Source organism: Paroedura picta, chromosome 5 (assembly GCF_049243985.1).
Source record: "Paroedura picta isolate Pp20150507F chromosome 5, Ppicta_v3.0, whole genome shotgun sequence".
Classification (NCBI taxonomy): domain Eukaryota; kingdom Metazoa; phylum Chordata; class Lepidosauria; order Squamata; family Gekkonidae; genus Paroedura; species Paroedura picta.
Window position 1 is genome coordinate 82506201 of NC_135373.1, and position 13710 is coordinate 82519910.

General features: G+C 42.1%; 1 protein-coding gene across 2 annotated transcripts in view; it reads right to left on the reverse strand.

Moving 5' to 3' along the window:
- Positions 1 to 11563, reverse strand: part of BEST3 (bestrophin 3) — a 31110-nt gene extending 19547 nt beyond the window's left edge. Inside the window, exons 1-7 of one of the 2 annotated variants that reach the window (XM_077338815.1) lie at positions 11287 to 11563; positions 9181 to 9350; positions 7782 to 7876; positions 5903 to 6136; positions 4770 to 4924; positions 4319 to 4396; positions 3576 to 3728 (exon numbers count right to left, since the gene is read on the reverse strand). In XM_077338815.1, the coding sequence (XP_077194930.1) occupies positions 3576 to 3728; positions 4319 to 4396; positions 4770 to 4924; positions 5903 to 6136; positions 7782 to 7876; positions 9181 to 9332 (867 nt within the window). In that variant the 5' untranslated portion in view covers positions 9333 to 9350; positions 11287 to 11563. The remainder of the gene's footprint in view (positions 1 to 3575; positions 3729 to 4318; positions 4397 to 4769; positions 4925 to 5902; positions 6137 to 7781; positions 7877 to 9180; positions 9351 to 11286) is intronic. The other variant, XM_077338816.1, reaches the window with a different exon arrangement.
- Between the last annotated feature and the right edge of the window lie 2147 nt (positions 11564 to 13710).

A 13710-nucleotide genomic window follows, 5' to 3' on the forward strand; every position in this document is an offset into this window, starting at 1 on the left:
AAGAACATTTCTGTCTCTGTGCTCATTCCTACACTCTGCATCCAAACTCTGAGGGGCTTTTTGCACGGCTTCAAAATCGCACAATGGTTGCCAATTGGAAACGCTATTGATTTGCCATAACGCACGACGTCGTAGACAATCTGCAACACTCCTGAAACCGATCAGCAAAAAGCGCTTCGTTGTAGCGCTTTCAGGGGAATCCCAAAAAGTGGATTCACCCTCCGGAAAGCGCTACACTCTTGCAAACAATCTGCAACACTAGCGATAAAGACCTGTGCGTTAACATTGTTGCGGTTTCTTCAAAGTCCCTCCTCCTGAGCCTGTCCTCCAAACTTCCGGCGAAGCGATCGCCATTTTTTTTTCTCCGAGCGAGCGGGGATAAACGCACCAGCGAGCCTCTTTCTGTTTAGAGGCTTCCCTGGCTTCAGTCCTTCACCTTTACTCACTAAGCACAAACCACATAAAAGCCCGTTTGCTGAAATAAAGTCCCTTTATTTTTTACACATTAATTCAGCCGAAAATCGGGCCCGTGAGAGGGGGGGGGGATTTTTTTTTTATCACTCGAGGCAGCGTGGCAACGATCATACGATCAAACGACACATTAGGCAGCTGGATGGGTCTCTCCGTTGCAACGAATCTACCTAGATTCGTTGCTATGGGTCTGTTTTTTTTTTTTTTAAACCTTTCTTAAAGGGAAAGGGGCTGTTTGGGAGCATGCTAGCGGCTGCCCATTGGCTGCTTGACGGCCAGGGGCGGGACGAGCTTGGCAATAGCGCTTCCTTTTCTGCCGAGACCGGAAGCTGTGGGAAATGCTACAAAACGCAACTGGATTCCACTACAAAGGCAGGTATGCATAACGACGAATTCCACTATTTTAAATGGCGATTTTTCATTCAGTGACCAATTTGCAACAAAGATCCCGGTGCGTAAAGCCCCTGAATCTCAAATCTGTCTCTTCTTGGCGATAGCCAAGGCAATAGATCCAAACACTAGTATCTTCTCTTAAGAAGGAGGAGGAGGAAAACATTTTTTGTATCCTGCTTTTTACTCCCTGAAGGAGTCTCAAAGAGACTTACAATCACCTTCCCTTCCTCTCCCCACAACAGACACCCTGTGAGATAGGTGAGGCTGAGAGAAATCTGAGAGAACTGTGACTGGCCCAAGGTCACTCAGCTGGCTGCATGTGGAAGAGGAGCGGGGAAATCAAACCCAGTTCTGTAGATTAGAGGCTGCTGCTCTTAACTCCTACACATCCCATTTTTATTTGGTTTTGAACCTCAGAGCTCTCCCTTACAGCATATCCATTATCTCTATCACAGTCTTGTACTACCAGCACTATGTAATTCATATAGTTATTTTATTACCTCCCATCAGTTATTGATGCTTATTTGGTCAACCAAGCTGAATCTGTACATGTTTATTTAGTCTTGTCAATGATTGGATGTATTATTGGTCAATCTGTATTTAGTTCACCTCCTCTAGGGAAGTCTGAGTGTATGTTGACCCTTGATTTGAATTTTGAATCATCTGATATAAGTTCACCCCAACAGGACTCTGCACTTAGCATCACAGTTAATCCAGCCCAACTACTTGACGTAAACTTGCCAAGTAGGACACTGTTGGTGATGATGACTTAGGTAGCTTGCTAAACAATGTTCATGCCTACTGGATCCACAGATCTAACAGGAGCTGTTCTGTATCCTACAGTTTGTCTTAATTATTCCTCATTTAAGTTAGTTTTTCTTTTAACTAATTAAGTTCAAATTCAATGGAGAGAAAAAAATCAATATGGCATTTATACTGGGTTAATAGCCTAATTATAAGCTTGATGAGGAACAGTAAATCAGTCAACCCCAAATCAATATTAATTAGAAAACCTCCAGCTTGCTGTAGAGCTTTTGCTTGTTGTAATTGGCTCTTTAGTCTGATTGAGGGACAGAGTATTGTTGAATACCTCTATATTCATTTACTAACATCTTTTTATTTTCACTACATATTGAATGTATCTGGTTGCTTTTGCGAGGAAGCAAGAAAAAAGGGGCTATGGCAATAGGCAGCCTATACAGACTCTGCACTGCGGTTTCCTTCTGGGCCAGATTATATCTATAAACTTGTGCCACACACAATCTTGGTGGCCTCCAAGTTATGAAGACTCTCCATGCAACTGAGTTGACACATGTGGTAGAAGGGTTACAAATGTCATGGGCCAGAGCACCATTACATAGAAGCAATTTCTGATGGCTTTCATTGTGAAGCCTGTACCATGTGAAGCAGCCTTAGCTTAGATTAGTGGAAGAATCTGTATGCATTGCATTTCACAGAATTCTCCACTGGGCAAAATTTATGGAAGTCTATTTATGTACATACACACATACATATATAGTACAATTGTTTGACAAGAGACAGGAAACAAAATTGCAGTGAAGATAATATGCTATATATAAAGTGTAAAAAATTATATTGCTGATAGTGAAATGTTTGGAAAGCAAGGTTACAAGTGCCTAAACTCATTTAGACTGTTGATACTAGCTAATGTACAAAACATTTGGAATTCACAAGCAGAGTGCTTGAGACAAAAGCAGTGAACTGGAAATACTGCAAATGCCAAACATTTTGTAGTGGCTATTATCAACAGGATGAATGCATTTAGCCCCTTTAACAGAGATAGAATAATAGAATCATAGAGTTGGAAGGGACCTACAGGGTCATCTAGTCCAGTGGTCCGCAACCTTTTCCAGGCTGCGGACCGGCGGCAGCGGGGAGGGTGATCACCCGGCCATGCATGCCATGCATGCGCAGCACTCTCGTGCATGCACCATGCACGACTGGGTCACACATGCGCGCATGCGCCATGCGTGGCCGTAAATGCGCATGTGTAGCAGTCCCGCGCATGCATGCATGCGCAGGAGTGTCACACATGTGCGTTTGCGGCCACACATGGTGCAAACACGCATGTGCACCCCGGTGCGGCCCTGCGGAGGCAGGGAGCCACAGCCCTGTGCCAGGGCATTTGCGGCCCGGTGCCCGGTTGTTGGGGACCACCGATCTAGTCCAACCCCCTGCACAACTTCATTGGTTACCACTCTGCTTCTGGATCAGGTTCAAGATATTAATTTTGACCTTTCAGGCTCTCCAGCCTGGCCTGGAGGAAATTCACTTACCATCCCACAGTGGCGATTAGGAATTCCCTGGGTATGCAAGGAAGGGCCACAATAGACACAATCTGCCCAGCCTCCAACTCTCCCCCAGTGGCTCCTGGTTTTCCCCAATAATTGTTGTAGAGTGGGGGATCCTTCTAGATGAAGTGCCCTGTAGGCTGCAGTGAGGGGTGGGGGTGGGAGGAATAAGGCAAAACCTTAGAGCTGAAATTCCTGCTGCCTGTGCTATTTCTGCTCATGCCCTTTTAGGATCCAACCCAATGTTACCTTAGCACTACTGATCACAGTGAAAGTACACACAGCAGCTTTAACTAAGAGCCCTTTTACTTCTATTCACTTGGATGAAGCTCACTCATCAGTTTTCTGAGAAAAATTATGAGAAAATTCCAGTCACCTATAATTGCAAAGAAACATTACCTTTAGCCATCCTGCATAGAAGAAAAACTGTAACAATGTGAAGATTGGAAGGTAAAGATCTAAATCATGACCTGGATAGTTTTGGTCAGGCTCCAAAAACTGACGTCCTATCAGGCACGCAAAGAAGAAAGTATAGACAGCCAATGTGACAACCTAAAATGAACAAAGCCACATTAGAATATATATACTATATGTACACCTTTTATTCAAAAGCCCTTAAACTTTGAACACTTTAAAAGGTAGACAGTAATTATATAAAAACATGATGAAAACTGAGATGTAATATTTAAAAATACACTTCCCAAACAGGTCCCAATGGATTTACAGCAAATATAATTTTATAACCTGAACAGGACAGATTAGTTGTTTTATCGACCCAAGACAAGAGGGTGGTATTAATTATGCATTTGTCTATTGCAGATTCTCATATGTGTTATTCGAGGGCATCAGATGGTTTCTTGTCTCTTGTTTCTCCTGGTGGCTACATACAATATGATCCACTCTAAACCCTAGTTGAAGCAAATGCATCATGGGAGATGGTGGACAGCTCCAGACAAGAATTTGTCTCAGTTGACCAGTTCTCCATTCCCCTTCCCTTCCAACAACTGCTTGGAATTTGCAGGGGTAGACATATATATCTTTCAGTGTTTGAATATAGATTTAAGTTTAAACTTTTCAGAAACCAAGACGTTTTCAAAAACATATCTTGAACTTTGGAAATGATAGAAATTTGCAATCAGTACCTGAGTGTACACTAGTGGAATTCCAACCCAGTCATAACCAAATAGCAGACTACACCATGACCGATATCTATTCATCTCCTAAATTAAAAGAAAAAGAAAAAATGTATGTATTATTCAAAATAACATTGATTAATGTTATTGACTGATCTGCTCCAATGGCATAATGAGGTTTAATTGAGATATTTATATTCTGCTTTTCTTATCAATGGGGACGCGAAGTGGTTTACAACATTGTCCCTTTCCCCTTTTGTCCTCACAACAAAAACCCTGTGAAGTATGTTGAGGTCAGAGAGAGTGACAGGCCCAGGATCACCCAGCAAGCTTCATGGCTCGATGAAGGTTTGAATCGGGTCTACCTAGCATAGACCTTGTCCACTACTGCACTGTGCCTTTCATCCTAGCCCTGGACATAAGTATTTTTCATAGTGTTCTGCTTTTTGAAATTACTTACATTCAACAGTGTCTGTAAGTCTACACTGTCTCTGATCCTTCCATCTTTTCGTGCTTTGGATGCCAAATTTCCAAACCAGACAAATGGGACCCAGTATTTAAGATGGGGAGACTGAAGATGATCAAATAGTTTCCTTTCTTCCGATGTCATGAAACCTGTTTTTTTTAAGTACAGTTGGCTTCAGTTATTTTATTTCTTGTGAAAGCACATGCTTTGAAACTTGCTTATGGAGCACTGATTGAATATTTTATGAAGCTTTGTAAATATTCATATACTAAATACTAAGAACATAAACATAGCTGTGCTGGATCAGATCAATGGTCCATTTTGTCCAACATCATATTTCACAGTGGCCAAACAGGCCCACAAGCTGAAAAGGGAAGCCAAACTCTCCTCCTTTACAGCATGATTCTAAGGGGGGGGGAAGCACTCAGGGTGCCAACTGACCTTTGCCTCAGTAAATGCCCAAGGTATGCCAACATGTGTACCAGTAATGATGGCACAGCCTGCCAGCATGTTCCATTGCTCTTGGGCTCCAGCTCATTGCTGCAAATGGCTCTTTGCTGGCATGCTTGTGAGCAGTTTTGGAGGTGTGGTGGAAATGTCCCCTGCCAGAGGTAGAAACTTATGCCAACAAAGTAACATAGCATGGGCTATACGTGCCAATTGAACTAAAAATTCAATTTCTCACCACTGTAGCCTCTCCATTTAGGCTTGGAGGAGCTCAGGATGCTGACTACAGGCTTAGCCAGTCACCTCTCTTCCTCGGGTAGCCAAGACCCCTCCCCAGTACCCAATCGGTCCTCCTACAAAAATTTCAGCTAGGACAACTTACAACTCAGTAGACAGAGTGAACAGCATGGGACTGTCTCAGAACTCCCTAATGTGCAGACTTAGACCAAATAGCGAGGTGCTTTGGTGGTAGGAAAAGCACAGAGGACACTTAGCACTCCAGGATGAGCACTTACCACTAACACCCAAGGAGGAGAGTGAAGTCCATACTCTGTGGCTGACCTCTTCTAATAAGTACCCTTACCTTTGGATGCTCAAACCAAAGGGCAATCATGCACTGATAGGTAAGGAAGGGCAAGGTTCCCAAACCTGAAAAGATGAATGAAAAGAAAGGATGTTACCTGCTTCCACGATGTGGTCTGTGGTTGGAAATCTTTTATAGACAGCTGTGCTCACTGAACGAAAGATGAGGAGGGATGTTAAATTGACATAACGCATTAAAGTTCTCCTGAGTAAGCGGCCATATTCATCTCTTCCCTCCACAGTACTGGAGATCAAGAACATAATTCTGTCTGGCCATGGCAAGTTGACAAATTGGTTCCACCATCGGTTCACTACCAATGTAACATAGAATCCTGGAGATTAAAAAACAAAACAACAATTCATAGTTCTTACTATACAACTTACCTGTATATGGCTCTTCTAATAATGTGCCCAGTTAAACATGCTGCTATATTTAGAACAAATTTATCTTGGAATACTTTCTGTAATTACAGCTCTGTTGTGAGGCCAAATGGCCTGTGACAGAATAGACCTGTTTAAAGAGGAACGGAGACAATGCAAACGAGGGCTGCATCCTTTGAGGGATTTTTCCAACCATGGAACGAAGTGAGAGGGAATTAAAGGGGTACTATTCACATGACAGTGTTCATTTCAGTCAGAGTTCACACAGGTCCTGGGCCTTTCCCCTATAAACGGGAGGAAAAAGGGCTAGTGTCCATGTAGACACCTTTCCTGTTGCCCCTGTGGACTACTCCTCCTTCCAGCTCTTTAAAGGGATTTTTCACCCTTTCTCTGCCCAACTGTGCTATACCTCTACAGGTCTGGTTGGGAAAAGAAAAGTGAAGTGAGGAAGGATCTAGGGGGCCTTCCTTGAGTGCAGATGCAAAAGGGAAGAAAAAGGGAAGGAAGAGGAGAGTGGGTAAGGATGGGAATAGCAGTGAGTGGCATGGGAATGGACAACTGGAAGATTGGGGTAGGATCTGTGCAATCTACACAATGAGCTATTTCTGGCTCTGCATGACAGCCCATCTGCAGTGGACCCCAAACTCCCATTTGGAAGGGGCATATTCTGTGATGGTGCTTCATATCTGGAATGCTCTGCCCCTTGAGATGGGCCTGTTAACTACTTAAGGTACTAGACCAAAACATATCTTTTAACCAAAGCTTTTATTAAAGTCTTTTACCTTCAATGATCTGCTTCTGGAACCTAAAGGCAATAAAGTAGTCTGTTTTATGGCTAGTTTAATGATGTTTATGTCCATGGGCTGGTTTTGATGTTCTGTTCTTTTTATGTTGATAATTTATTGTTTTAATTGGAAAGTGCCTTGAGTTGGAATCTGAAGAAGGGGTATAGAAATATAGATAGATGACAGATGATGGATAGATGGGTGAAATAACTGCACATTTAAGATGATGTCCTATTTTCTCCTTCTGCTTTTTACATTCAAGCATAACAATGCAATGAATTATGGGATTCCCACCTCTATTAGCCTTGTGGAGGATTTGTAAGAAAGGTTTAAGAAGGGTAACACACTGTTTCATCCCACCTCCTGATTCTCCCCTGAATGCATTTGCTGAGTTGATGTGTAGTTTTGATCTGAGCTATGATCTTGTGGGAAGTCAGTGGAGAAGTTCTAAAAGGAGGTATGTAATGGATTTGGTCATCATAGAATTTATTTATTTATATACCACCAGTCCCAGTAAGCTGGCTTATGGCAGTTCACAAAAAGAAACATAACATAAAACAAGATATATCCAATATAAAACCACATACAAAACACTTAATAATCCCAAAACAACCCCCAACTCTATTTAATAATATAATAATATGGCGGGTCATAATTAAAAACTTCTCTCCACGCTTTGGACCATTGGAGTCAGTCCAGATGACAGCATATGATCGGCAACAGAAAGGAACAGAAATTGGGGTAGATCTGGGCACAGATCTGGGCACAGTCTAACACTGTGCCCAGGAACCCGGGGGCGAAGCATGCTCACCAAGCACAAAAGTTACTGGAATTTGTTCAGCATATTTGTCACAGTATAGTGAAAGTTTTTCAAAGTATCTCTTTTGGCTTCCTGTGAGAAAAAACCTGCAAGAAAAAAGAAGATGTTTATATTAGTTTGATCAAAAGAGAAAATAGTTAAATAATAAAAACATGACACGGTCAACCAGGATATTGCAGCATTAACTTCTAACATGGCTGGAAATAAGGAGGCTGATAAACTGTGCAGTTCTAACAAGGTGGACAATTGAATACGGAGCCCTGTGACGTACAAAATCAAATGTATAATAAAAGCCGAACAACATGCATTAGAAAAGCAAATTTTCAGGGACAGTAAATTATGCAGATTGTGATACTGGACACTGTGTCTGCTGCAGATTACTAATCTACTTCAGCCTCCACTCACATACATTCACTTCTTATAATGCCACTTGTTTATTTTGTAGTTTTTGTATACTGCTTTGAACCATGATGGTTCTCAAAGTGGTTCACTGTAATAAAATCAGTTGACAGGCAGAACACTGTGCTGTGGTGGTGATGGGCTCCTTTGAGGTATATCTGAGCCCTGAAGAAGATACTTTCTGAGCCTAGGGAATGTTCCTTACAGCCGTCTGTCTTTGGGGAGCCAGGAGGGACGCTGATGGTGTCAGATGAACTCCAGCTGATGACAGAGCACTGCAGCTCCAGGCTGTGCTCCCCCCACCTCCCGCAACAGCAGCTGCTGATCTTCCTGCCATCACCACCTTTGCTGCCTCTCTGGGCAGATGGTATCAGTCACTCCCAGGACACTTGGTGGTAGGGCCCTGTTGTGCTGGGAGGGCATTGATGAACAAAGTTTTCTCTGCAGTTCTTTTATTGATGTTTGAGGCCTCATTGGGTCCATGTCCATGGATATGATGAGAGAGCTCCCTCATGAGCTATAGCTCCTCAGTTCCACTTGCAAGGGAATCTGATACAGAGGCAGAGCCGATTCACAATCCCAAGACAAGCTCTGCACATCTAAGTCCACTGAAATCAATGGGCTAGAAGGACATCTGTACTTAGGATTGCACTGCTATGTTCAATTTTGAAGCAAACTGAACCTGCACAACTCACCATATCCAGAGCTTACTTCCATGTGGATTCTCAGTTAGAAGTCATCTCAGCTGAAAAGTTCACTGGCACAATTCATAAGTGCAATTCCTTGATTTGCCCCATGAATTATACAAATGGAGTTGTTTTTGCTGGACTGTAGCAGCAATATTACATGGTTAGTGTGCTATTGTAGAAATGTTATTGGACAAAATCTTGCCACTTTGGACACATCAATCACAATCCAAGGAGAGAACACAATGAATTCCTCATGTGACACCAAAGGGGCCACATGTTTCACAAGACTGAAAAAGATGTACCTGTATAATATACTTATTGCTGTGTAAAGACTAGCAAAGACAAGGAATTCCCTGTATAGCAGTTTGTAGATGCTTCCTTTCCATTTGAGAAGCAGTCTATGAAAGCCAAAGAAGGTAGCATTTGCCACTTTACTGGAGTAAGTGACTGTCATCTTCTCTGATGATTCCTTCTGGAAAAACAGAAGGCCAAAACACAACAGGAAACCAATCACATTTTGTGTAGACTGTTGACTGGTACACATAAATAGTATTGATTGCCAGTATGGGCTGGCTTAGCATAGTATTCACGACTGGCAGTTTTAATAGGCTGCTGTGATTTCACTCTGTATTTGCTCAAGCTATACTCCACAGCTATATGGTATTAAACATGTGGCATGAAAAACTTACAATGTCCCCAGACTGGAGGCACCAAATTCTCCATGTATGTGGCAATTCTGCTTGCAGAGAATGCATGTAGGATGTACAAGGGGTTTTGGTTTAGTGGTGGAGTATCTGCTTTGCATGCAGAAGGTCCTACATCCAATCCCCGGACTCTCCAAATGAAAGGATTGGGAAGCAGGTGATGTGGCAGACCTCTGTCTGAGATCCCGGAGAACTAGTATCAGGCAGAATTGATAATACTGACCTTGAGGGGCCGCTGGTCAGACTCCTGGCAGACTCATGTGTTCACACAGCTTTACTCAACTTCAGGTTATGGAAATCTACTGAGCTATTAGCAGTTATGCAACAATATACTTTTTCGGGAACTATTTTTTGTGTGTGCTCAGAATGTAACTTCCCAGATGCCAGGTAGAGTCAGCATTCTACCTGGTTCTCAATCTAAGGTGCCCAGCTAATGATGAAACGATCCTAAACTATGCTAAATGGACTATACTAAGTGAGGTCCTAAGTGAGAAAGTGTAAGAGTTTGCCAGTTATTGACAGTATATCGGAGTTCAGGGGAGGGAGAAAAGACTAATATGTAATCTCAATTAATAAATAAGGGACTACATAATAAGGCTATGCAATTTAGTTCTTATAACAAACATTGGATTTTGCAATAAACTTATTTTCTCTCTTCTCTTTTTGCATGTGTATTCAATGCATAGCCTGATGAGAACTAAAAAAAACAAAAAACAGTATTTTATGTATTTTGATATTTTAATTGATTCCAGTAAAGGGAATAGCATGACGTTTCATTTTGAAATTTATCTGTGGATGAACAATTGCTTGCAGGCTTATTCTAGTTACTCATGTAGAAGTCCCAGTAGAGTCTGTGGAACTTAGGCAGACATAATGGCAGCATTGAAGCATGGGCCTCAGTTCACATAACACCCAAGAGTGGTATTTATTGAATTTCAAGCTCACTGCGTGTCAAGGGCTTCAGGAACAAAGAATTTAGAAGCAGAAGTGATCAGTCACTCAGTATAGCATAAAATATCACTCTTCCTCTTAGATCTGGTCACCAAATCAGCCCACACTAAAGAAACAGTCATGCAGCGTTTTGGAAAAGCATTTGGGAGTCAACCATTCTTCATCAGAAGTATGGGGGCTTTATTATGCAAAACAGCCTTGAAGAATGTGTATACGGTCAGAATTTTGTTTTCAAGTAGAAACATTATCAGCAAGCTGCCATGCTGGATAAACTGATATGTAACTTTATGTACTCATATGCAGTGCTTGCATTGTGTTATTGGCCATTATAGTTTATTTTCCCTATTTAGCACAGAGGAGTAATGGTTCAAGTGTCTTAGGAAACCCAGTTTTATGTTCCCTCCCCCGCTCTGCCATGAAGTTTTCTGGGTGATTTTAGGCTACCTGTAATCTAATCTACCTCATAGAGTTGTTGTAAGGATGAAATGGTGGAGGGGCCACCTCAGGCTCCTTTGGGAACAGATGGAATAAAAATGTAACAAATAAACAAGAGATGGAAAAAAGACAGAGAAATGGAAGGACATGTTAAGCACAGAAGGACTAGAATCTGCCAGAGCTGTATAAACAAGGTTCTTCTGTGAAATAGAATCTGTTAAAATGTATTTTGCACATTCTAGATGTCATTTTACAAAATCAGGAAGAAAATAACTCGGGTGCAGCCAAATAAAACTGTTTCATTTCATATGCACTCACCTGCAATTCTGACTGGGCCACTCAAGAACAGATGACAATCTTAGGTCTTCTGTGGGCCTCCAGTGGTTCTGGGGAAGGAGCATTCAGGTCACTTTGTTCCCCTCTTCACCTTAGGCACCCAGCCTATCAGGGCTTCAATTGCTCTGGCACTCTCAGAGGAATGGACTGACGAGCACAGGGGTTAACGTGTCTTTCCACTTCTGGAAGTCTGTTTTTGCCAAGTTCCTGACCGCTGTCTGTTACAGCCAGGAGCAAACGCAAGCAGCAGCTGCTGATCTGGCTCTTCACTAATCTATAATTATCACTCTGCTGCTTATCTAAAGGAGGACCGCTATGGTTTGAATGAGGAATGGTTGAATTGATTCCCATCAAACTTTTTGAATCTGTGTTCTTTCGGCCCATTGCATGGTGCAGGAGATAGAATCCCCCCCCCCCAGCTTGAAACATGGGTGCAGTGCCTCTCCATATTCTCAGAAGGGAAAGTCAGTGGGAAAGTCAGATGTTCCTGGTTTCCCCAACAGCCTCAAAACCACTGCCTTAGAGCTGTTTGGGTAGAGGAAGTGTGTGTGTGTGTGTGTGTGTGAGAGAGAGGGTCCACAAGTACAGGGGGCGTGATCCTAAGCAGGTACCACAATGCAAGAAGTGAGGAGAACCCAAAGTTTATATGGAATTATGTCATGAAGATGCAGAGTGGGAACCCAGAATAGACCTGTGTACTCTAATATGTGAAGGGGTAGCAAAGGGAATGCTTCACGAATTGTGATTTAGCAGAAGAGTTGGTTTTTATACTCTGCTTTTCACTACCCAAAGGAATCTCAAAGTGGCTTACAATTGATTGGTGACCAGATTTTAACATTGATAAAGCGGGACACCATTGACCGGGGGGGTTCTTGATTAAAAATTTGGTCTATATGGAGCAACAAAAAGTTTCATAGAATGCAAAAATAGTATTGTAATATATATTTTTAAATTTCAACATAAATACAATTTGCCAGGTGCCCCCAGATGTCCCTCGAAAAGTGGGACAATCTGGTCACCTTATACAATTGCCTTCCCTTCCTCTGCCCACAACAGTTACCCTGTGAGGTAGGTGGAGCTGAGAGCTCTGACAGGACTGCTCAGTCAGAACAGCACTATCAGGGCTGTACCGAGCCCAAGCTTGGCTGCATGTGGAGGAGGAGTGGGAAATCAAGCCTAGCTTGCCAGTTTAGAAGCCACCACTCTGAACCATTATACCACACTGGTTCTCCTAAACATTGTTGAAAGGCTCAAAAACACATGCAATCTCGTTAATATAAATGGGACAAAAGCTGCTTGATAGGGCCTAGGCAGCTTTAAGAAAAAACATTGTCTGATTCAGCAACTACTGCATGTTTCTCAAGACCCAAGAGTTTTCAAACAGCACAGAACTGTCACGATAGGGATCTATTTAGGTTACAGATTACAATGAATCACTTACTTAAAAATTGTGCTCTGGAAGTAGCTGTAAGAGAGGCCTCAACTACCTGGTGAAATATTAAATTCAGATAATCCACTGCAAGCAGTTATAAAAAGTGCTGAATTGTAAAAAGTCTAGAAGGGAATTTCTTCCTTGTGCTACCTGGGCAGCTACCTTTTGGAGTTTGTGTGTGTGGGAAACAATGCTCTCAAAGGCAATTTCAGGATCAATACTCCAGGCATTATTTTGCATATTCTTATGCAATCTCTTCTAATCCATTTGAAATATTATACAGTGCTCCATAAATATAACATTTTCAAAGTGGCTTATGATGGAAGTTAAAACAATAGACAATGCTTATCATACCATGGGGAGGTTGGTTTCCCTTAGCACAACATACAGGGACTTAAGGGTTAAATACACTTTCCTTTTCTCATGCAACTCTATTCTGAATTAGGGCTGTGCACATATGCAGTTTAGCTTTTACACACTGCCAAATTTCCATGATCTTCCTTGTGATTGTTTGTACCTTAAGAGTTTGAGCTACTAAGGAATATGATAGGTTTGGAGTGTACTTGACTGCAAAAAGAAAGCAAGCAATAAGGAGGCATGCATGCATATAGCTGAGCAGGTCAAAATCCATTTCCCAACTTAGTTGATCCATGAGAAAAATCTGTACAAGGAAAGTTCTTGAAGGATTTCATTATTTTTAGAATCATAGTCAGATTTCAAACCTGACAGTTCCTTCTCCCAAATGGGTTTTCTTGATTTTAAAACTGACACAAGAATAAAAATGTATATAACAGGATCAATCAAAGGGGGAGGTACCTGGCAACCCTATCATGTGGCCCTGGATAGGCATGTTATGGACACAAAGGGACCATTTCCAGTGGCAAAAAAAAACACAGGAGGGAAGCCTCTCCCTCCCCTGCACCCTTCCCTCCCCTGCACCCTGCTTGTACCTCGAAGCAGAAATGAAGAGCTTT